General features: G+C 46.1%; 1 protein-coding gene across 13 annotated transcripts in view; it reads left to right on the top strand.

Moving 5' to 3' along the window:
• ALS2CL (ALS2 C-terminal like) overlaps nucleotides 1–20268 on the top strand; it is a 76212-nt gene extending 55944 nt beyond the window's left edge. For all 13 annotated transcript variants that reach the window (XM_043541704.1, XM_043541703.1, XM_043541700.1 and 10 more), the window contains 14 exons: nucleotides 844–1002; nucleotides 2972–3083; nucleotides 4557–4634; nucleotides 6109–6236; nucleotides 7840–8013; nucleotides 8637–8730; nucleotides 10026–10183; nucleotides 12174–12242; nucleotides 12844–13017; nucleotides 13682–13724; nucleotides 14792–14853; nucleotides 15264–15413; nucleotides 18053–18149; nucleotides 18752–20268. In XM_043541704.1, the coding sequence (XP_043397639.1) occupies nucleotides 844–1002; nucleotides 2972–3083; nucleotides 4557–4634; nucleotides 6109–6236; nucleotides 7840–8013; nucleotides 8637–8730; nucleotides 10026–10183; nucleotides 12174–12242; nucleotides 12844–13017; nucleotides 13682–13724; nucleotides 14792–14853; nucleotides 15264–15413; nucleotides 18053–18149; nucleotides 18752–18826 (1573 nt within the window). In that variant the 3' untranslated portion in view covers nucleotides 18827–20268. The remainder of the gene's footprint in view (nucleotides 1–843; nucleotides 1003–2971; nucleotides 3084–4556; nucleotides 4635–6108; nucleotides 6237–7839; nucleotides 8014–8636; nucleotides 8731–10025; nucleotides 10184–12173; nucleotides 12243–12843; nucleotides 13018–13681; nucleotides 13725–14791; nucleotides 14854–15263; nucleotides 15414–18052; nucleotides 18150–18751) is intronic.
• The last annotated feature ends 4059 nt before the right edge of the window (nucleotides 20269–24327 follow it).

Raw genomic sequence — 24327 nt, 5'->3', positions numbered from 1 at the left:
TAGTTGATGGAGTGAGTGAATGTGGCCAATACTAAGGTAGGATCTTTTAATGCTGACTTGTAATGTTTAGGTTCATAATATTCTGCAGAATATACCTGCATTATGGACTGGACTGAGGCATATAGCAATAGTTCTCTAGCTACGTTCAAAGGTTAATAGTTTTAGATTACAAATAGGCCATATAAGGGGAACTCAGCTATACCACTTGCGTCGTGTCTCTCATGTTCAGAGCATAACATCATCTAACCTTCACAATAGCCCTGTAACTCTCCGCATTGCTTCCTTTCTAGAGGCAGAGGGAGATGCATTGGTATGTATAAGAATTAGGACTGGGGGCTGGCTTATTCCCAGGCCTATGCTCCCTGAAGCCTGGGTGGCTAGTGGGTTTAGAAACAAAACTTAAGAGGCTCTATACTAGTTCCAATCCAGCTGTGGACAGGAGTGACCCAGTAGTTACTATCTGCCTAGTTGGCTGAGAGCTTGAGTGAAACAAGGTGGGTTTCAATCCTAGTTCCTAGCGAACAGGTGTTGGTAGTACACACTCTGGTACTTTTGTTGGCAGCCTCCATTGAGAGGTTAAGGACTGAACTACCCCTGTGCTTAGAGGAGCAGCCAAGTTCAGTGCTTAGATTTGGAGTTCCTGTTCTCTAGGCCCACCTACTCTTGTCCCTGTAAGTGGTGTCTCGTAGGGCAGGCTTGACACATGCTGTTAGGGAAGCTTGCACCATGGTTACTCTGCTGCCAGGAAACTGAAGTCCTCTAGCACTAAGCAAGGGCAACAGCAAGAGAAATAGGTAGTGTCTGCTGGCCTTAAAGATGATGCTGTCCATTATCTCTCTCCAGGTATGGAAATGAGATGGTGTACAAAGGATACTTTAACGATAATCTGCGTCAAGGATTTGGCATCCTGGAAAACCCTTCAGCAGAGCAGCCGTTTAAGTACACAGGGCAGTGGGATAATGACAAGAAGAATGGATATGGAGTCTTGGATGACAAGGACAGGTAATGCTGTGGAAGGGAGCTCAACAAATGTTCACAACACCTGTTTTCAGCATTCCTTGGTCTGAAGCATATTCGACTTGAACTTGAGACGGGAAAAGTTTGAGCTGTGCTGAGGGTTGGAAATTCTGTTTCACAGAGGATTTTAAAATTGGGTTTCATTCCAATTGGGAACAAACCCCCAACACTCTGAAATTCTCCACGCAAGAAACATTTTAGAAAACCCTAATTCTGGATCGATTGAGACACTTCATTTTGATTTCAACCTTATTTCTGTTTTGAAAACTAAAGTTTTCCAAACCAATTTTTTTTTAAAGCAAAAAATTGAAACCCTTCATTTGAAAATCCTGAAGCAGGATATGGAGATGGTTGGAACTCTTTCTAGTTGTGTCAATTTTCATTTTGGAGAACAAGTTTGCAAGGTGACCAGATTTTGATGGAACTGCACTTCCAACAGATAAAGGGTTCCATCAAAGTTCAGCCTCTAGCGGGAACACCTGAGATGACCCGATATTGATGTGGGTATGCTGACCTATATGATTGCCTTGGAACAATGTAATGATGCCAGAATATCAAGTTTAGAACCATGAGTGCCCCTTGCAGCAAAATCTCTGTTGCACTGCATTGCAACAGCAGTGTCTGAGTTGCAATGACTTCAGGATCAGCTAATGTTCTGCAAGTTGTGTGCAGGATGGCTGTAGAAAGAGTGGGATGAGCGGGGGCCCCTTGCGTGCATCACTCTTCCAGCAAATGGAAATGTATATCTGCGTTTGTGGCTGGGTGGCTGTTAAGTACGTTACTGATGTAGGGTCAAAGAACACTGAAAAGCAACATTGTTAAATCAACAGTACGTGGACTGAATTTCAAACTTTGATCAACAAAAGATCTCCCTGGCTTTCCAAAGGCTTCCTGCACAATCAACTGACCTGCTGACAAGGGTTTGTGTAGGAAATCTTCAGCATGTCGCCAAGATGGGAGGACTTGCGATGTGTGTGGACAGCTCTAGCTTGCTGGACTATGTCCTGTCCCTCAGTCAACCATGGGCTTGTAAGCAGGTGTCCCCTGGTTCCAGTTGCAAAGGGGACATTCGGATCTAGTCTCTGGGGGAGGTGTTCAGAGGGGTTTGACTATGCTACGATCATGGTCCACTCAACACTTCCTCCAGGTTAAGGTTGGTCCCTGCTGCCTTCCTCCCAATGCATAAGACTTAGAGCTGCCTCATTCAGAGCAGATCATCCTCTCTGGGTACCAGAGCTCTCTGGAGGATTCTACCTTGTCTCTGGGCTGGGTGCAGTTAACCGGGAGGAGATCTCAAAATAATCACCAATGCCTTTGATCCATAGATAACCCTTCCTTTTGCCATAGTCTGCACTGAACCGTGTGACAGCTAGGGAGAAGCCTGGACGACAGACAACTCCAGTGGCTGCATCGCAGGAAATGTATATCCTAGTGGATGCTCAGGCCTTATCTATGCTAGAATTTTAGCCCTGCTTTTCTGCTGTCAAGCAGAGGCTTGAAACGGGGGAAAGCACTAGCAGAGTAAATAATGGCTTCCATTGTATATACTGTAGGGAGGAGGCTTTCATCCATGCAGCTACACTGATGGGTGACATCTGGGCTAACATCAAAAGGGGGGGGAAAAAAGTCTGACATCCATGGCTATATGAGATGCAGAGACCTGACTGGTGGCACCACTCCAGATAGCGGGTCACCAGAACCACTCAGCCTGCCTTTCTCAACTTACTAAATCTGTCTCTAATTCACATACTTAAAGACCTGCCCAAAGTGGATGTTCAAACAATCCCTGACGTCTTTCAGAAGCTGTCCACAGTATAAGGATCAAACTCACACCAGGTGTAAGCAAGCATCTTCTTTCACCTGGTGTGAAGCTGGCTCATTGTCTTAGTTCTCAGTGGTCTTGTGCAAAGTTCTCCAACGGTGGTGTATGAAGGCCTCCTATCTTGTGTTCCAGAGGGGAGAGGTACATTGGGATATGGCAAGATGACCACAGGCATGGACAAGGCATTGTGGTGACCCAGTCAGGCGTGTGCTACCAAAGAACATTTCATGCGGATAAAATGGTGGTGAGTAAATAACTTTCCTGTGGGTACTTTAGTCAATAGACCACGGAATCCCTTATCTAAGGGAGGAGAAAAAGATGAGAACACTCTCCTTATTAAAGTAAGAATCCTTCAGGTGTGTAGGAGGCAGTATGACTTAAGCACTGGTTTCTTACCACAAGATCATCCCTTAACTTGAGGGGAAGCCGAGAACATTTCATGTGATGGGACTACCCCATAACCACCGGCAGCCCCAGGCTCTGCGTTTTTCACCACCTCCCTAAGGTGCACCCACATATGAACTGGTACATATGGGGTGTCACTACCTGCTGGTGATACTAGAACAAGAGGACACTACATGAAATTGAAAGGAAACATACATATCTGTATTACGGCAGTCCCTAGGAGACCCACCATGAAAGGGGCCCCGTTATTCTAAGTGCCGTACAGGCTTGTAACAACTAACCTGTAAACTCTTCACGGTGCAGGCAAAGTAACAATTAACACGTGGAAGTTGTTGCCACAAACTTGTCCATGGGGGCCAAGCATTTAGTAATATTAATAAAAGGATTATCCACTTGTATGGATAATGAGAACCCAATTTCACTAGCAAATGACTAGAGATGGACAGAAAACGGAAATCTCTTAACACATAGCAATTTAATCCTGAATCAGGACAAAGTCAAAAACACGACCCTTTTTCCTGAGAACTGAAAGGGAATCTGTTCCTGGCTGCCGACCTGGAAGACGCTAGAAAGTGAAATTGACAAGAGTCTATTAGGTGGGCAGCCAGGGAGCTGTCACCTCACTTTTCCCTCAGAAATATTTAATTTTGCAAACGGAGCATTTTCCATGGGAAAATCATTCTCCTGGCAGGTTCCCAACCAGCTCTAAAAATGACATGTTTTGTGCACGTCCGTCCGTCCTTTCGGTTTTAGGGCCTAAACAAACAGTGACCGAAGTCCTGAAGCAACTTCCCCATGGGCACAGTATTCTATGTTTGGCCACTGCAGTGTTTCTTGTTGTTTCCTCTGGAGCATGCACTACTGTAACCTTTGGATTTCGTAGATGCTGACACCAGTCGTTATTGGGATATGTAGTGGAGTCATACTTGTTACTTTACTGGCCACAGTCAGAGAAGGGATACTGAACTAGGACCCACCACTGGCTTGATCTGTGTGGTAATTCCTTGGTTCTTATTGTACCACTGGCCACTTAAGTCAGATGCTTGGGACAGGAAATCCATCTCTAACCAGTATTCCTGTATGAAACACTCTTATTACACCCCTTCCTACAAGAAAACTCCTTTCCCACCTAGTACCTGATAGCTTAGAGTAATACACTATCTCCCTCCCCACTATAACTTGCCATACACACTGCACCCCATAAATGGCATGTGTCAGTGTGCCCATGTGTTGGACAAAATGCAATGACTTAATAGAAGCCAACGTGTCTCATTCACCACTCTGCACTCAATGGCTGTTCTTTTATCACTAGGGTTCTGGGATTCTCCTCTTAGAAGATGACTCCGTTTATGAAGGCAACTTCACAAGAGATCTGACATTTGATGGAAAGGTGAGCTGCTTGCCTGTGCTCAACCCTGCTGTGTTACTGTTAACTTTCAAGAAAGCTGGCAATCCTGTCCCTCAACGTTCATATCGTTTTTTTCCTATTAGTTACAGCTCCTTTTATCACACTAGAAATTTTACAACAAAGGGTTAGCATGGCCCCATGTCTTCTGTGATTCTACAGCTGCAGAATCCGATGCAACCTTTGTTTTTTGAGTTTCTAGCCCTCATGGCGGCTTACAGAACCCCACACACTGGAACAGTGCAAACACAATGCTTTGGTACCAGAGTCTGCACTAGCCTGAAACAATAGCTCAGAGGTGTGAGCAGCCCCATTTGTTCCAGGGGCTTCACTTTGAAACGTGAAGATGACAATTTAAATCAACACGTTAAAGCGTTTCACGGTTGATCGTGAACAAATATACAGCTAACGCGCTTCTCCTACAATCCTCCAGCTTGCAAAACCTCCAGCTTGTTACAAAAGTCCACGCCAGGTCAAACAAGGAACGTGAGGGTAGTATCACAATGATTTTAATATAGTGACTTACAATTCATACAGTGGTGCTCAATAACACATGCTAAGCATGGATCTTTGTCTCCTTCTAGTGGCTAGTCCACAAGAGGTTGATGGGTCTGCCACATCTTACAGCTAGGGTACCAGGGGTGAGTTTTCCTAAGTCCAACTAAAGCACTTAGGCACAACTACCACTGAAATCAATGTTGGGTTTGAAAAAGTCTGTACTTGGGATCAAGCCTTGATCCCTGGTTCACATCCTAAGAAGGGCTGGCTCTACTGAATTACTTCATTTCTGAGCTCATTAAACCTCCTAGCCTGAATCAAGCTACCACAGAACTTCCCATCTGCCACCCAGAGTGCTGCAAAATCCAGAGACCTTGTCTCACAGAACAGGGCTTGCCTTGGTAGTAAAAGGCACTCAAAAGGCATCCATTCTTGCAAGCTTTCCAGGTGCACATGTAGTATGCATTTCCCTCTGCTCATCTCACTGCACCAATGATGCCAAACCCACTGGTGCCTTAAGGAACAGGGGAGAAACTAAACAAGAATTAGACTTCCAGATTGTACATTCACTGTAGCTTGGAGATTTATCCATCTCTCTAGATTTAGGCCAGGAACTTCAGAGCATAGAAGCAATAATTAACACCTAGTCCTACTTGCCATATTGGACCCTTGCTTTGCATTTCTAGCTGGATTTCCACATCCGGAGTCCTATCAGTATGAGCAGTCTCATTCGACTCAAATAGACTTCTGTCTCTTGGCTCCTGGGATCTCCTGTCTTTGTGACGTTCTCTGGCATTGGGAGTGCTTTCAATGTATAGCCCTTCTAGTGGAAATAACCTTCTTAGACTTCCTTTTAGGGATCGTTCCTGCTTGTGGGCTTCACAAGAGGGGGATTGGAACCTTATCCAACCTCCTGCCAAGTGAGAGCTCGATAGAATAACCCCTTTATTTTTTGTTTCAGGGAAAGCTGACCTTTTCCAATAGCTTCACGCTGGAGGGCACCTTTAGTAACAAATCAGGCCAAGGGCTTCAGACGCAAGGAATCCTGAACACTTCCAGCGACCAGCAAGCTGCCTCAATAACCAAAGTGTGAGTGGCCGTAAATAACTCCCGTGGGCCGTAATTTATATTCCATTCGCGCCAACTGAGTCACCACCGTGCAAGGCACTGTACATCTAAGTCAGACAGCTCCTACCCTAGAGAGCGGAGTCTAAATAAGCAAGGATGGCCAAAGGAGAAAGAGAACCCTCCCCCCACTTTACAGATGAGGTTCTGATGCGCAGATGAATTGACTTTCCCAAAGCCACCTACAGAGCCTGAGGAAAAGCCAGGATTTGAGTCCAATCCAGTGCCTTAAGCACAAGAGCATCCTTCTCTCAAAGTCTTGAGGGTTTTTTGGAGGCGCAGTTTCTAGCCAGAAATCCCATTCGGAAAAGCTTGCTACCCAGAAGGGTTGTTAAGCACTGGAGCAGGTTGCCTAGGGAGACTGGAATCTCTGTCACTGAAGGTTTTTAAGAACATGTTAAACACCTGGCAGGGATGGCCTAGGTATACTTGGTCTTGGAGTAGATGAGGTCTTGAGGGTCCCTTCCCCCCTCTCCCTACATTTCTATGATTCACAAGAAAGGGGGAGGGGGTCCAGTATTTGATCCACTCCCTGCCCCCTTCTTGATGCTCATGCCTGCAGTGTACTGAGCGATGTGGTAGGGAGTTAGAAGTGACAGTGATCCAAGGACATGTGAATTGTTTAGCAGAGCATGGCTAGCTCGAATTAGGAAGCACAGTGGGTAGGTTGAAATATCTTTCTGGGTGGTCAGAGCTCTAGTTTCTTATGCAGCAGTCACGCCCTGACAGGTGACAACATGAAAGCAGGCAACAGTAATTCTGACTTGACCCCAATGGCCGGATTCCTACAGCACAGAACCTGTTGCAAGGCCCCCAGCAGCAGAGTCCTCTGGAGTGGGGTGTAAGATGCCCACAACCTCCCTCTCCACTGGGGAGACCCATATTTAGCCATTGCAACCCAACTGGGAGTGGCCGAGGGAGCCGGGTGATGCACATTGCAGCAGGGAAGTTCTGGATCAGTCTCCACCACACGGTTCCCAGGTTGACCTCTCTTGATACAACCCATGAATTAAGGCAGCAATTGGGATGCTGCCAGCCTTCCCCTGGGATGAATTCCAGGACATGCACCCCAGCTACATCATTTCCTTCTCCCCAGGATGCTTCCTCTCCGCTGGTGGCTGGTGCCTCCACTCTGCGAGAGCCAGTCCTGTTTCCTCTGCTTGTGTAGCAGCAGCTACCAGCAGAGGTAGCTGGCCTGGCTCTGTTACCAGCTGCTTCCTGAGGCTCTTAAGCGAAGAGCCTCTATAGCTGCAGAAGCAGGTGTAAGCAGGGAGAGCAGCACACAACACATCTCTAGTCTACCTTAGGCCACCAATAGTCCATGTGCCATGCTTTGGGGCCCCCTGGCCAAATGCATCTCATTGGCAGCAGAATAAATCTAAGCTGACCTCTGCTGAACTTTGCTCCTTGTTATATCCTCTAGGATGCTCCTAAATCTCTCTGCCCCAGTGGTGCTTGTGTTGGTGGTTGGGGAGAAAATGCGTTCATGAGATGATTAGAAGGGGTGGTCGGTGGCAATGTAGGAGTGGGGATGGAAGCAAGGCGTAACTTCATCTTTGTTGTGCAGTCAGCTGGGTCTTGATGAGTTCCCGGTGGAGAAGAGATGGCAGGGAATCTACGACCAGTTTCTGAAATTCCTCCACTCTGGCTGCAAAGAAGAAATGGAGGAGTCCTTCACGGGGTTCCATATACAGACAAGCAAGGAGCTGCGCAAGTCTCAGGAGTACCTCTTCTGCCAAAGGTGACAACTGGCTTGTGCAGAGGGGCGTAGCGGTGCATTGGGCTAGTGCATTCAATTTGGGGGTTCAAGTCTTGACCTCAGGCTCGCAGGAGTGATTGGACAACCCGTGGGTGGCATGGCCTCGCTGGGGCAGGTGTGTTCCAGGAGGCTAGAACCAGACACTTCCTCGTGATTACTGTGCAGCTAATACTGTTCAATGCCGGTGTTCACCGAACACAACGGTGCTTCTGGGGGGAGAGAATTAGGGAGATTCAGCTGCTCAAGCTTGTCTTATACCCTGCTTGATATGCAACTGGGAGGGATCCCGGTGCCTCATTGGCTGGCTTAAGCCCCCTAAGAATGGCTTAGCCATTAAACTATGCTTCAGAGGGAGTGGGAAAGGTGGAAAAATAACTCCATATAAATGAAGTAATCTGGGGAGAGAGTCATTGAGAGAGACCACGAACATAAGGGGTGGGGAGCTGACTCTCCTCTGCCTTGCGAATCTGTTCATACTGTGCCAAGGGCTACCGACTCAGAAGGGTAACACATGATTACACAGAGTGCAAGGTAGGCAGCAGTTAGGCCTAAGGGGTGAACCACAACCCCTCCATCACCGTTGTACTTGTTTTCCTCCCTCGCAGGGGGCCCGAGGATGTCTCTGGGAAGATAGAAGATGTCCTTGAAGACCTAGTTCAGCATCAAGAACTGGAGTCGCTCCAGTGTTATTTACAAAAGGTACCACTCAAAATGCACTGTGCGCCGAGGCTCTGGAGCACCCAGAAATGTGAGGAGCCCACCACAAAAAAGGAACACGGTCCCTGTCCTGTAGAACACCTGAATTAGGGCTCCAGTCCTGCAAACTGTCCGTGCAGGCGGAGCACCACTGGATCGACACTGAGCTGGGCCTGAGCTAGTGTAACATAAGCGAGGGCCCTCAACAGGAAAAGTGGGGTGGGGATGGGACATGAAGGACGAGGGGACAATTCCATCCTGTGGCTGCTCTGTCAGGTACAGACACGTTCCAGAGGCTTGTGGTCACTTGGTTGCTTTTCCTCCCCTTCAAGTGAAATTCAGCTCGCTGGCTGCCGAGTCCCTGCAATCTGAGAGCCGAGTGTGAGGACGTAAACACAGCCATGCCTTACATAGTAAACTAGAGACACCCTGACCGGGAAGTCCCCATCTTATGTAGCTCTCCCTGAAACAACCACTCTTTTTCTCCGGTGACTGGGGAGAACCAGGAACTCTAACCAATCCACAGCCAGTAACACCCGGAGTTTTCTCTTCTGAGCGCTATGCGCGCTTTAGTGCTGGTGAAGAAAAGGGTTAGCTGGACTGCCTTGGAGAAGAAAGCTTCATTTCTAGTCTCTCAGCACAGGTTCTGGCAGTACAAGTCTATTGTTGTGTTGGAAGGACCAGCCCCAATGGGCAGCTCAGTCTCCGCCATCCCTTGACCTCTGCTGAGAGAGTCTGACCTTGCTTCCCACGGAAGGTCAATGGCAAAATGCTATTTGTAGTGCCATGGTGCCTAGAGGCACCTATTGCTGCCCTTCAGTGCGAGCGGGATTGGGTCAAGAGAATAGCAGCGTTTTCCAATAGGATATGGACCTAAACAGTATCCTGCCAGGCAATGTTCCCTCTAATTTTTGACAGGCCGTGTGTGCAAAAAATTGCTTCTGTGCAAATCTTTGTGCTTCTGTGCAAATTTTTGTGCGTGCGGTGTTTCGCTGTGTGCGCGAGGTTTAGGATCTGTGTGCACGCGCACAGCTTAGAGGGAACAGTGCTGCCAGGCCACCTTAAGGCCCTAGCTAGAGATCGAGCTGGGTGGCTCTCCATCCGTAAGGGGGTTACATCCCTTTGGGATTTGCCGGGATATGGACCAAGGCCACCAGCTCATCTTCCCTAGACTGAACTGTCTCACTGGCTAATCAACGCCTTGGTTTTGATGGCCCTCTCCTGCCAGTCTGAAGGGAGGACTCACCCTTGCAATCCATCCCTTAACAAATGCAGAACTTTCCTCCACTGTCTTGCAGGCTTTTAAGTCTTCCCTGCACCCACTAGGAAAACTGCTGAAGGCCCTGACGTTCGCTTTTCAGGCTACATACTCTGGGATCGGGGCAAACAAGCACCTACTGAACATGGCCCAAGAGGAGGTCAAGTACTATGCCAAGAAAATATGGGAGTTTTACCGGTAAGTCCAGTGTGTAATTGGCTTCCATGCAATCGTATGCTAGTGAGGAACACTTGTTAGGTAGGCAATCTAATTCATTCCTTGGGGGGCTAGGCCCTGGATTAGTGCATCTAGTACTTCTGTGCAATCCGGTTGCTTTCCATCAGAAAACTTCCTTCAGATGTGTATCTCTTTAGGTGTTCATGCATATGACCCTCATCACTGTAGTACCTAGGTAAACTTACTCCCTTTTACTCCATATAGAGTCTTAGCAACATAGGACTTGCCAGCCTGGATCAGATGCATGGTCCTTCTAGATAATTTCTTATCTCTGGCAGTGACCAGCAACAGATACTTCGGAGGAAGGGGTGAGAAATGCCATAATGGGCAGATGTGAGGTAATCTGCCCCCACGAAGTCTCATGAACTATAGTTGAAGCAAGTACTATTGTGAAAAATGGCTATGGGGAAAAAATAGCTCTGTCTTAATCAACTGATCTGTTTTGTGTATTCAGGGGTGTATCTTTTCACCCTAATGCCTCCAGAAAAGCGGTTTTGTCTTTTACTCCTCTGCAATTGGCAAAGCCAACCCAACTTGCAGAATGGGTTGGATTCTGTTCCTCCTTGGGCTTACTAACATCCAGTCTGTTAGGGCTGTATGGACCCACTGAACAGAAAATGGCTGCATGGCCTAACTTCATCTTCAGAACCTTTCTTACTGGTGATAGGTGAGGAGGAAGAACCCAGCTTGGCTGGCTGTGTCCAGGGCTGGCCACTCAAAAACCCTCCAACTGTAAATGGAACAGATTTGGCTTAGAAACTATTGAGACAGGAGTCCCATGATGCCATTTTTAGTTGCCTTTCAGAGTAGAGCTGCACTTTAAATCTGTCCATTTTGCAGTTGACCCATTAGGCTCACAGGTGAACTGAGGAATTGTCCAGAACAAGAAGCTTTTGGGAATTTTATTCCTTGAGCCCATATGCTGTCTAGGGACAGCATTAAAGTGCCTTGGAAAAACGTTAAAGTGGAATTGGAAAAGGTATGGGGAAGGGCAACTAACATGGTTAGGGGGTATGGAACAGCTTCCATACGAGGAGAGATTAATAAGACTGGGACTTTTCAGCTCGGAAATGGGCTACTAAGGGGGTTATGACAGAGGTCTATAAAATCTTGATGGGTGTGGAGAAAGTGAATAAGGGAAATGTTGTTTACTCCCTCTCCTAACAAGAGGTAGGGGTCACCCAATGAAATTAATAGGCAGCAGGCTGAAAACAAACGTAAGGCACTACTTCACACAAGGCACAGTCAACTTGTGCAACTCTTTGCCAGGAGACGATGTGAAGGCCAAAAGTATTGTGGGCTCAAAAAACTAGATAAGTTCAGGGAGGATAGGTCCATCACTGGCTATTAGTCAAGATGGGCAGGGATACACCATGCTCTGAGTGTCCTAGCTTCTGTTTGCCAGAAGCTGGGAGTGGACGACAGGGGATGGATCACTCAATGGTTGCTCTGTTCTGTCTGTTCCCTCGGAAGCACCTGGCACTGGCCACCGTCAGACGACAGGATACTGGGCTAGATGGACCTTTGGTCTGACCCAGTATGGCCGTTCTTACATTATGTTGTCTCTTCCAGAGATTTAATCCTTTCCCAGCTGGATTCCTTCTGGATGCTGGTAATATGGAAACTCATTCTTGCAACGTATTACATTCATCTGTTAGCTGACACTTAAGCCTACAGAGTATCTTCAAATATTAAACCCCTTCCCAGCAGGGGAAGTATGGCTGCCCCCAGTCCAGAGAGCTAAAATAATTCTGCAGAACAAGTCATTCCATCTTCAACAAAGTATCCACTCCTTTTGAATGCACTAACTAAGCTGTTTGGCTCCCCTGTATCGTTACTGTTACACCTGCCAACTTTGTGGGGGCAGGGGAGAGGATCTGACTAACGCTAATTAGTAAATGACTGAGTTGCCCTTGAAACGGAGATGCTAAATCATCTTCTTGCCTTTCAGGGGTTTACTGCATCTGGCACTGGAGCAGAAAGGCCAAGCGCTCGCAGAGATGGAAGACAGAGGGAAAAGGTGGCTGGGGTTAAGGGTCACTTGGTTTTAAATCCGTGTCCGTTTTACCTCGTCCAAAGAAACATCGGGCACGGAGGCCATCCTATTTCCCAGCCTTTAGTGGTGGGAATAATTCCAAATAGCTGGGGCAACCACACGTCGGTGGGAAACTGTTCTAACAAATTTTCACTCGTTCCCACCTTAGGGACTGGACACAGTGTTGGTTCTGACGTTGGATGTGAGCTCAGAAACCACTGAAGGAGAGGCCTCTCTGAAATGTCAGAGGAAATAAAACCTCACCTAAATGAGTCACCTGGTTGAGCATTGCTTTATGTGGGGCAAAAGGGATGAATGATTCCTTCCTGACCTCTGTAGACAGTGTCCTGCAGTCTGAGATCTGACTACTCTGATCTTAACGACTACAAATGTTCTATCCTATGTTGGTCACAAAATTCTCCAGTCGCAGCACTGGACTCTAGGAAGATGGGAGCGGGGACAAAGATGGACACATCTTTAAGGTGTTATATATTGAGCCTTAACTTGTGCCTTGTGTGGACGCAACCTTTAACAGACTGATACCAACAATCAGTAGGGCTCATCTTTGGTTTCCTCTCTAACTCAGTGACCTGAATGCATACAGAGTGATTCTGCCTCTGATCCTGCCCTGTTTCTATCCGGAGCTCTTCATGCTGTACATGCTCTATCACGAGAAGGAAGATGACCTCTACTGCCAAGGGATTGTGGACCTGAGTTTATTTCCTGACATTAAGCTGCTAGAGTTCCTGGACGTACAGAAGTGAGTAACACCGCACTGAATGAATCCCCCAAACAGCTGGGAGAACAGTCTCTGCAGGGAAGAGTTCTGATGGGGATGGGAAGCAAGAACTCGCCAATGGACCCTACAGTTCCAGGACCCATTATTAGTCCTAGTGCTTAAACTCTTCCTGAGCAGCAATGTCAGTTCCTTGATGGGGTTCCTGTAATATACAGTGCTTTCCTACAGGTCAGCAGTACTCTTAACGGGCCAGTGCTTTAATTTCCCATGCTCATCTTGTTCCCTTCCTTTCTGGATGTCTCTTTTGAGCAAGTGTCTTTCCAGTTGCTTTACCATGTGAACGGTTTACTTCAAGTTAGAAGGGTCCCACAGCATTATGGAGAATGGCGATTCAGAATTGAAAGGAGCAACATGCTGTGGCATAAGCCTGATTCTCCACTCTGTTACGACTGGTTCTTAAAGTGGGGTCATTCCTTTCGGTTCAGTTAATCTAACCGTTACTGGTTCCAGGCCAGTGCTAGAGTGGAGAATCAGAACGCATAAGTCTCTGTCCATGGTGGTGATTCCACAAACCCTTGCTCTTGGTCAGGGCGCATGGGTGAGTGAGAATTTAGACTCTAACATGGGGATGGGGTAGAGAATAGATCTGCACGTCATAACTGCTCTGTCTCCCATCTCATTTCAGACACCTGTGGCCCCTCAAAGATCTCACCCTAACAACCAATCAGGTAAGTAGCAGTGCTGGGATAGATCCGCAGAGTAAACTGGGGTAGCTCCAGCAACTACGGTGAAAGTGCTTAAACTAATGGGGCCATGCAGAATTATACCAGGTGAAGACCTGGGCCTTTGTATTTAGATATGCTTCAAATAACACATCAGTAGCAGATCATGGACACCAGAGCATTGGACACAATAGATGCAGGATACAGAAAAGATATGGACAATAGACTTCCAGTATTATCAATAAAACGTCTATCTTATAAGTAGAAGGTACTTCCACTCTTGCAGGAGTTTATCTGTATTATGACAGTTCATAGAGACCCCAGTGCTAAGTACTAATTTCCTTCCTGTCCTAAATGGTTGCACAGGGTTGCTGCAAGATGCTAAACATCTGCATTCCACTCTCTAAAGGTTTGCTCGGTCCAAATTTTAAAATCCAGCCTGGCTCCAAACCTGAGCCAAGCACAGCTGACCTGAGAGTTGTCTTCAGAACCAATGTGACCTAAACCTGTTAGTGCGACCGCTTCATCCTTGGGGCTTCGCCTGGTGGGGGCTACCTGTTCCCACAGTCATTCTCCTGCTGCCTTCTGCCCGTGGGGTCAGGCTGGTGGCCCTAACCCACTCCTGCCATTCGTTGCCATCTGGTACTGTGCGCGTGCTGACAAGTCACTGTGCCTCTCACCCCGCAGCACCCTGGTCAGCGCACACAGGGTCGGGTCCTGCTAGGTTCAGGTCATGTTGCAATGTCTGCTCCATGGGTGGCTGCATTTCATTAGTGAATAGATTGCCTTTCCTCCCAGAGGACTGCATCAGCAGCAATCTATAGAAATTACTCTATAATATGTGCTTTACTGAATCATGGGGTTTCAAAGACCTCCTAAGTTTCCCAAATGACTGTACCAGCACAGACAAAACACGCAGACAGCTCTGTGTGGCTCGAAAGCTTGTCTCTCTCACCAACAGACGTTGGTCCAACAAAAAATATTACCTCCCTCCACCTTGTGTTGCTAGTATCCTGGGACTGACACGGCTACAACTACATGCGTACTAATGCAAACACTTCTCTACCTTTCAGAGACGTTCTCTTGTCAAAGACAAGTGCTTCCTTTCTGCTACGGAATGTCTGCAAAAGTTGATGTAAGTGGCCTTCTGTGATTTCTTACTCATGACTAAGCAGGGTTGACATGGTGGTTAAGATACCTGAGTTCTCAGTCTACGCTAGCCCTAGGGGAGAGCCTGCCTGAAAAATATTAGCATAGACTCGGGGCGAGTGACTAATGCTGAGAGCTTCAAAAGACATAAGCTCTATTCGTGTAATGCCACAGTGGGGAGATACCTTCCTGACTTCATGCTGGTGATCCCTTTATATCATGAAGCTTGAGGATTGACAGCCCTTGTAAGTCATGTCTTAGTTAAGGCAACTGGCCTTATCCATTCAAAAGACTCAGATGCTCTTATGCTGCTCTGAGGTGTCTCAATAATGCCACTTCTCGCCTCTTAGCTGGGTAGCACTGGGCTTTATTCTCAGTGTCTCTGTATATTGGCAGCACTACTGTGGACCCCCGGGAAAAGCTGGAGATCCTTCAGAAGACCTATGAGGAGATAGAGAGCACTGTGTCACGAGTAGTGGAGAGGGACTATAAACTCCCAATGGATGACCTCTTGCCTCTGTTGATGTATGTTGTATCACGGGCCAGGTAAGAGAGAGAGCTTCATGTTTATCACTGCTAATATAAAGCAGCGTATCTCTTGCATATGTGTAACCCACACACCTTCTGGGTGTGGTGTTCTGTCCCATGTAGCAGCACCGAGATCACTTAAAGAGAGAGAAAATGAGTCTGCTCTACAGCCTTAGCTAACAGCCAGTTGGCTTTTAGCTCAGGCCGTAGAGGCTCATGCACTAAGCTACAGAAGTCACGGTTCGATCTCGCCTGCTGACGACCAGGGTCTGTCGGCGTGACATATGCTCCATGAGGACTAGGGCTGGCTGAAACTGTTTTAATGGGCAATTTGGGGTTTTGATTAAATGGAGTATTTTGTGAAGTCTGTTTTTACACTGGAAAAAAACCCCAAAATTTTCCCAGGGAAAATGAAGTATTTTGGCCAAAACCTTGAAACCTAGATTTGGAGATGCAGTGCCTCATGGGAGTTGTAGTTCAGTTACCTCATGTCCCTATTCTCTATGGGCTGGGCTTCCTGGCTGGACTGCATTTTGCATGATGGACAACCTGCCTCTTCAAGAGGGAACACCATGGTGCATCATGGCAGATGTAGTCTGATCAAGGAGCCCGACCTATAGAGGAGAATGGGAGCATGAAGCATGTGAACTACAACTCCCATGAGGCACTGGCAGTATTTCCAAACAGAAAAATTCAGTTGTGGGTGGAAAACGTTGACAAATGAAACACTTTGACCAACTGTAATTATGAAGTGTCTCTGTATGCTGTTAGGATATAGATATTCAGGCCTGTCTGTAAAGGCCTATACTCTAAGAATTTAGGTGTATTCTTATCAATTAGCTAGTTCTAGAGGTATAAAAGAGAAAATCAAAATCACTGTCTGCCGGTGTAAGGTCCTTCTCTCACTGTGACAGTCTGAGGCCCTGTGCTTAGGCTAAGGCCTTTGGCTAAGCAGCAGAGGCAGCCATAAGCTGGGAAGTGAACGGTCACCTCCTCACATTCCAAACTAGTCACATTGAAAGAAGGTGCTATTGGGCTGTTTGGCATTATCAGGACAGGATTGTATTCCTATCACCTCCAGAGAAAGGGAAGTGCCTAGAAAATGTAAAAGGAAACTTAGTTGGATAGCATCCTGTCTGGCAAGAACTCACTTATCAATAGCTGGGATGTGAAATCCTCATTTCTGTGTTGTTCTATCATTGTAGTCCCCATTTCCCTATTGTCTGTATAATCTCTGTCTGGTTCTGGAATTGTTTCTGTCTGCTGTATAATTAATTTTGCTGGGTGTAAACTAATTAAGGTGATGGGATATAATTGGTTAAATAATCATGTTACAATATGTTAGGATTGGTTGGTTAAATTTCGATAAAATGATTGGTTAACGTATAGCTAAGCAGAACTCAAGTTTTACTATACAGTCTGCAGTCAATCAGGAAGTGGGGGGGGGGGGGGGATGGGAACAGGGAATGGGGGTGGGGAATTGGAATCATGTTTTGCTAAGGGGGGGAATGGGAACAGGGACACAGGTAAGGCTCTGTGGCGTCAGAGCTGGGAAGGGGGACACATTAAGGAAGGAAACTGGAATCATGCTTGCTGGAAGTTCACCCCAATAAACATCGAATTGTTTGCACCTTTGGACTTCGGGTATTGTTGCTCTTTCTTCATGCGAGAAGGACCAGGGAAGTAAGCAGGTGAAGGAATAAGCCCCCTAACATACGCCACTGAAAACCTGTACTGCACCAGAGATGGAAACAGAGGCCTCTGCTCACCCTCACAGCCTATGCCTTCAGTAGCCGCAGTCACTGATACGAAAGAGCCCAAAGAAGACTGCTGTAGTTACGGCACCAGACTAGGGATGAGAACTGAGTTGAGTTCCTGTGTGACTTCGGGCAGTCCAACTCTTTGTGGGACTCTGTTCCAATCTGTCAAATGGATCTACTTCCCACTTTACTAGGGTGTTGTGGTCTAATTCATGGCTGTGAGGGATTCTGAGTCTCTGGTAGGTGTCACTGAAATGCCTAGAAATTAAGCTTTACCGGTATAGAAATAGGTCTTAAATTACTAGTCTTCTGTAAAGAGACACTTATTGCCTACATTGTCTTCATTCGCGCTGAATGAACCAGTTCCAATTCAGTAAGAATGGAGCTGCACTTTTCTGTGAGGTTTGCAAGTGAACTCTCTCTCCACTCCTTGCACACCTCTGTGCTTCCTGGTTACACTCCAGGTCCCTATTTTGTTGTGTATCACACAAGCAAAAGCAAGAAGCTTTGGGAATCTCAGATTCTGGTCCTGAGACCTAGAGATGGAAAAAACAGGATCATACATTTTATAAGGCTGCCCCTACCTGAAATGGATACGATGAGCATTGTCCCCCAAGTGCAGATGGGGAAACTTAGGCACAGAAGTTAAGGGCTTTAATTTTCCTAGGTTCTGAACATCCAAAAGATCAGGTGCTTTGCGCCTCAAAAAATCAGACTCCACTAGCTCCAGGTCAGAGGAAATTGGTTCTGTGAATTAGAACTGGGTTCTTATCCCAGTTCTCGCACCAGATCCTGATTATTGGATCATCACCGCCCTGCAGGGAAGGTGCATGCTAAATCCCAGGTATTTGTGTCTGAGGATCCATTTGAAGAATGGCCACTATTTTTGTTCTCTAGAATACAGCATCTAGGAGCTGAGATACATCTGATCAGAGATTTGATGGACCCTACCAATGAAGGAGGGATGTATGACTTTCTGTTAACAGCACTGGAGGTAAGGAAGAGGTTTGTAACAATGAAGTTAGATTGCAGCAGGCAAGGTTTGCTTAAATAGTAAGAAACTATTAAAGTAATGGCCCTGTTGACCAAAGTTGTGGGAGTAGCTTTAGTGTGGATAGCGGACTGGCAGCTATCTTATCAGATTAAGGTGGTTCCTGCCCACATGCCTGGGGCTTAATTGGATCCCATCCCCCCTCAAAACTGGGGTCTGAAAGAACTTTCTCATGCACTGGCAGGAATCCTGTGGGGGAGGTCTGCTCCTGGAGCATTGACTGATCAGCCTTCAGGGTTCATTGGATAAATCATAGGAGTAGTTGGCTATTATTGCAGCGGGAGGAGCGTTGGTGGACCATGATCTGTATGTTAATTTGGTACGTAGATGTTGGTAGTTAAACAATTTTCCCTCTTTGCCCTGTTGACCAGCTCCAGAGTGAACATGTTTAATGGGCTTCTTTGTAGCTTCCAGTTCTAGTCCGTTTGCTTTACGGAGATGTTCTGGCCTCAACGTACACTCATGAGACCATAATTTTGTCCAAAAGATCTCTATCAAATGAACACACACACTTCCCCTTACTGATTCTGCTCTTTCTTCTCCAGTCGTGCTATGAGCACATTCAAAAGGGTATGAGGCTGCATCAAAGGGAGAACTGGCATGTGTCTCGTGATCCTTGACCTTCACAATCCAGAGGACATCTTGTTCATGCACTCGGATGACCGCACACTGTTAGGAGGTGAAAAGGGAATTGAGTCACCGCTGTTCTAGTTCACTTTCCAATGGGACGAATGTTTGTTCTAGACCCAGGCTCTTTTCAAGTACAAACCTGCTAGTGTCTAGACTTGTGGTGATGCTTGCAATCTACAAGGAGCAAGATCCTTCAACCTCTAACATCTTTTGCCCTTGATGAAACTGCTCTGCCTGACATGAATAACACAAAATCTGGTTTTTATTATACCATCCATAAAATTACAGTCCAACTATAATCCACACCGTTGGATATTGACCTTAAATCTTCAGTTTCAGATAATGTTCTGTGCAAAACCCTGGCCTTCCATTTTTCAGAAGAAACCATTTTGTGGCCTTTGCCAAAAACTTCTCACCCTACAGATTAATCCTGTTTTTCTGCATTTTACACATCTGCCTCTGCTCCATGACCTCATTTTACTTCCTCCTGTTTTGTGGTTTGCATTTGTTTTGCCAGGCCAAAATATCCAGGGTTATAAAAAAAAACAAACAAAAAAAACCCTTAAAACCAAAATGTAACTGATCTGCTTTGCCTGCGTGGTCCTGTCTGATAGAATCAGCTGCACAGAGATAGGCGATCCTTTTCTCTTCTCCCCCGCCCCCAGTATCCTCTTCCCAGAGAAGTGAAGATATGTGTTGTATAGTGGAGCGAAGGATCTTGCCCCATTGTCCTTGCTAGACAAGCCAAATCCCCTCTGCGCCATCTGTGTCGCATTTTAAAGCTGCTATTGTCTAACTTGATTTTTATAGTCCAACTGTAAATTATCAATATTTTTATACCCTGCTGAATCCTTTAATCTCAGGGACGTTACTCTGTAAGCTTCCATACCTTGTTGCAGATAGGGGCCACTCAGTTCACCTGGCATACATGGCACAAGGGGAACTAGAACTGCCCTGCAGTGAAAGACCTCTGAAATGCTGCGAGGCAATTTAAAAAACAAACGTGGTCCTGCAGAAAAGCCGTGATCTACTTAAAATGATGTCTTTGGGTGCTGACATGCTACCCTACTGACTCAATGGGGTGTAAATAGGACAGAATCTGATCCCATTATTTCAGTGGTGATTTTTTTATTAAAAAGGCAAACTGAATCTAAATGTTGCACTCAAATTGAAATACACTAAATATGAATTTAAGATGCATAGGAGAACAAAAGCTATATATTTTAGAATAATTAAACGGTGGGTTTTAACTTGATTTTTTTTTTAAGATGTGGGATGGTCTGATATTGTAACTACATAAAACTATAGACTGCACCTAATTATCACAAGTATGTTTTAAAGAGTACACTGGATATAATTGTTAATATATTGATTTGGGGCTGTGTTTTTTACAGTAACTTTGTATTTAAATAAACCTGTTACCTTTTTGAAAGGAAAGCCTCCCAAAATTATTTAAAGGATTTCTCGGCCCTTCTGTGTTCTGTTTCAATACTGCTTCTGTTTTGTTTTGTTTTTTGTTTTTTTTTTTCTGATCAGAATCCAATTTCTATTTTGGAAAACCAATCAATCCTCTGCCTTCATTCTCATGTTGGAGCAAAAGTATGGAGGGACTCTGTTTGCAGATTAAAGGTTTCTAGAGGGCAACTTTAAAAGAGTCTTCCTTGCAGCCATATCACCACCTCTCCATAATTAATAGATAAGGAGAAAACTGATCCAACTCAGTACCAGTGTAATCAATGTAAGGCAGTAGAAAGGCTAATTTGACCCCCCCCCCCCCAAGATGTCAATACTTTATGCAACATGGTAAGTATTAGCCACATGTTTAAAGCTGGAGAAACATGGGTACAAAAGAGGTTGTGGCCGGTCACAGTGAGCCAGTGACAATTGGAACCAGTTCCCCTGGATCCTGTGCTCTAACCACCAGACTACCTTGCCTTCATTTTCCTCTGTATCCCTCCAGGAAGATACAAATAGAGGTGAATTCGAGTGGTCGCCATTTAGCTCACACTAGAGAAATGGGGCATATTCGTAAGAAAAATCCCCCCACTCATTATATTGCATGGGCACCACATTCACAACAAATGGGGAAAGAGTTTCCCTGTCATCTAATAATAGACCCTGAGCGCCGCTGGCTATGTCAGTCTGCTATGAGCAGGACTAGCGCGGGTTGGAAACCACAACTTCCAACCTGCAGGAAATTCTGACATTTAAAATCTTCACTCTGAATTGGAACAAGGTCAGATTCCAGCAGAAGAAAAATGCTGAAATATTTAGATGGGGGGACCATTAAATCATTGACAATGCTGAAATATATCACATATTGGCTGTCAAAACATTCTGACCTTACCGAAATGATTCACTTTGATTCTTTCACATCAAATTTTGTTGAAAGTGACATGTTCCAGTAGCCATTTGAATGAAACTGGATTTTCTGATGAAGGGTTCAGTTGAGATTTTCACCCCTCTCTAACTGACCATTTGAAGTACTGGGTTCTCCTTTTACATGCTAGAAGGAATGCACAAGTTTGCAGGGAGTGTGAACAGCAACGCTGTGCATCTCTACCCTAAAGATGAGGTACCGCTGACGACATGGGAGGAAACAGTGTAGTGTTTAATAACTCTAACTAATAAATAACATAAGTGCACTTCAGATTGACTTTGTAAATATTGTAGAGGAGGTATTTACACTCCGCATCAAGAGTATCAGGTGCAACATGACATAAATCAGCACCAGTGGACATCAAACTCGGGGCCTTTGGATCTAAAGGTATCTACCTCCAGTGCCTGAGGAAAGATTACTCTGGGTCAAATTCTGCACCTCTGCACACATGCAGCCTTTGCAGATTCCTTTGCTTCCCTGCAGAAAAATTCCTTTCTGACAGGGAAGCCACAAGAGTGGTCACATACCCCTTCCCAGCAGTGCAGGCATGTCATTTCAGGTGCCTGGATCAGGCGGCAGAGAGGTAAAATCACTACAGGGAGGCTGGGGATGGTCAGGCCAGGTCAGATCTACCTGCTGTCCACTCAACCCCCATGCATCTGCATCCACATTTCCCCGCCCATACCCAGACTTGCCCCCCGTAAGCCTTACCCCCCCACACTCAGCTTGGGGCTGGGCAGGCCCTGGCCAGTAGCTCTACTTTGTGCCAGGCTCAGCTGCTGACTCTTAGGGGGTGGGGGAGGAGTACACTTCCCCTGCATGGAGCAGCTGGGGCTAGATCACACTCACTGAGCTCTACCCCCCCCCCCCCCTTCCTGTCCCCATCGCTCCTCAGCTTCAGGGGGAGGGGTCAATATGGGGAGCTACTCCCCCCTGCACTCGATGCCTCCTGCTGAGCCCTTCCCCCTGAATCCCTTACCCTTAAAAGCCCTACCCCCTATGCACCTGGACCACCCCAACAAGCCCCCAGATCCCAACTTCTCTGAGTCCCACTCTCTCACCCCTAACCACTTTCATCCGGACTTGCCATAGTGTCTGATTGCATAATCAAAACACTTCATAATTTAGAATACTCTGACAATGTCTATGGCACCTGGACTGCCTGGGGATAAACTGGGTGCCCTTAAACCAACTGCAGTGAACATTGTGTTCTTATATGTCAGTTGTCATTCAAACTGCGTGATAAAATGTGCCCCTTTGACTGGTTAGATACTTGGTATTGGCAACACCAAGCTTTGGCTGTGGTTGCACTTCATACGACGTGCTTACACACTGCAAACATGAGTCAGCTGGGTTCAGTTATTCAAGGTGCCTTCAACTGGAAATGAAGTCTTAGCACCTTTCAGGATCAGCCCTTCATGCTTTAAGGAAGCTTCTTGAGGTATATGTACGTTGGCCATTGTGCGCACAGAATATTCTCACAAAAGATGAGCTTGCATCTTAAGTGCTCGAGCTTGCATCAACTTAAAAACCTGGTGGTTGGTGTGTAACTGACACCATCAAGCTAAAGTTATCAACCTGTAGCTACCGGATTAACAAATCTTACTCCTGCAAAGCTACCGTGACTTCAGACATGGAGTTGCTTCAGCTGTGTTTCACCCATCATGCTGTCAATTGCAGAATCTCTCTGCTGGATGGGAGACTGATCCTAAGAACACCTCAATACCACCAGGTTGGCTATGCTGTAATAGCAACTCCCTAACAGGCCTGACAAACTCACCACACCTAGACACTGCTTTCATGGTAGTTAGCCATAAAGAATGTCATGAGAAGTTTCCAATAAAAGCCAGCATCACACTTATCATTAATACAATTGTGAAATATATGTACAAATACCATGCATGAGATACTGCAACTATGTTCCTAAAAGTTTGAATCAAGGCAGGATTGACAGGTTTCTGGCAGCAAAGGACATATACTGCCATGTGAACCGTGGCAAACAGGTGAACTAAGCATTGTGAGCCCAAACAATGGAAGCCCTGTTTGCATATAAAAGTCAACAGGAAGCTGTGAAGTCAGCACATCAGGAAATAAACCATAGGGTGCCATCTTGACTATGGGAACAAACTGACATTGGGGAACATAAGGGGAAAGACACAAACACCTCTTTATCCTGCACATCAGAAAGTGCAATTATATTTCTGGGTTAAAGACATTGCAAGAAGTGACTGCGTTTCAGCAGATGGTTAGTGCGTTTAGTCTCTAGAAAGCATGTGTTGATTTAGTTTAGTAACCTTTCTGTTTCCATTATCCTTACCCTCAACTCAGCACCTTTGATAAATGTGTTTGCACTGTAAACAGCTCAGTGCTGGTGTGTTTATACAGCTGATCCTCAGTTCAATCAAACAAGTTAGTGTACACGCTGGCTCCTTGGGTGCAGCAAATCTGGTATTTCTGTGAGCAGCTGGTGACAGGGCATGCTTCAGTGGGACTGGGCTGAACCTATTAAGCTGCAAAGCAAAGTGAGGGCTGGCATAGGCCTCGACATTGTTTGCATGCCTCACAAACTGGTGGTGTCACACCACTAACACCCAATAAAGCACCAACAAAGTTTCCTTTGAGGCTAACAAGATGACTCACCAGCCTGGCCATGCTGAGAAAGCATCACAGTAGCGAGCAGAAATCTCGGTGAATTTTGTGGTTTTGGTGGTTAGAACAACCCTGTGTGCTTGGCTGACAAGTCCTATTGTGAACAGTCTTCCCTGGAATGCTTAATCCCCACAAGCATGGTAAAGAAACTCCACATTGTAAACACACACCTAAGCCACAGCAAATGAATCTAGCTGGGTTTCGTCATGTTGCTTATTGCATACTACTGTGAGTGTGGTATAAGAACTTCTACAGAACAGAACAACGTAGCCAAAGGTAAAGACGGTGGCAGCGAGGATCAGTACTCTTGATGAAACATTACTTTCCAAGGTACTTGGCAACTATATGCCTTGGAGCATGGAGGTAGTGGATGCTCAGCTCCCACTGCACTCACTGGGAGCTGGAAATGCTGGGTAGCTATGGTAGTAATTGGTATGTTGCAGAATTGGGTGCTTAATGGAC

The sequence above is a fragment of the Chelonia mydas genome, chromosome 2 (genome assembly GCF_015237465.2).
Source record: "Chelonia mydas isolate rCheMyd1 chromosome 2, rCheMyd1.pri.v2, whole genome shotgun sequence".
Lineage (NCBI taxonomy): Eukaryota > Metazoa > Chordata > Testudines > Cheloniidae > Chelonia > Chelonia mydas.
The sequence above is the reverse complement of the archived record's forward strand: the minus strand, read 5'-3'. Positions and strand labels throughout refer to the sequence as shown.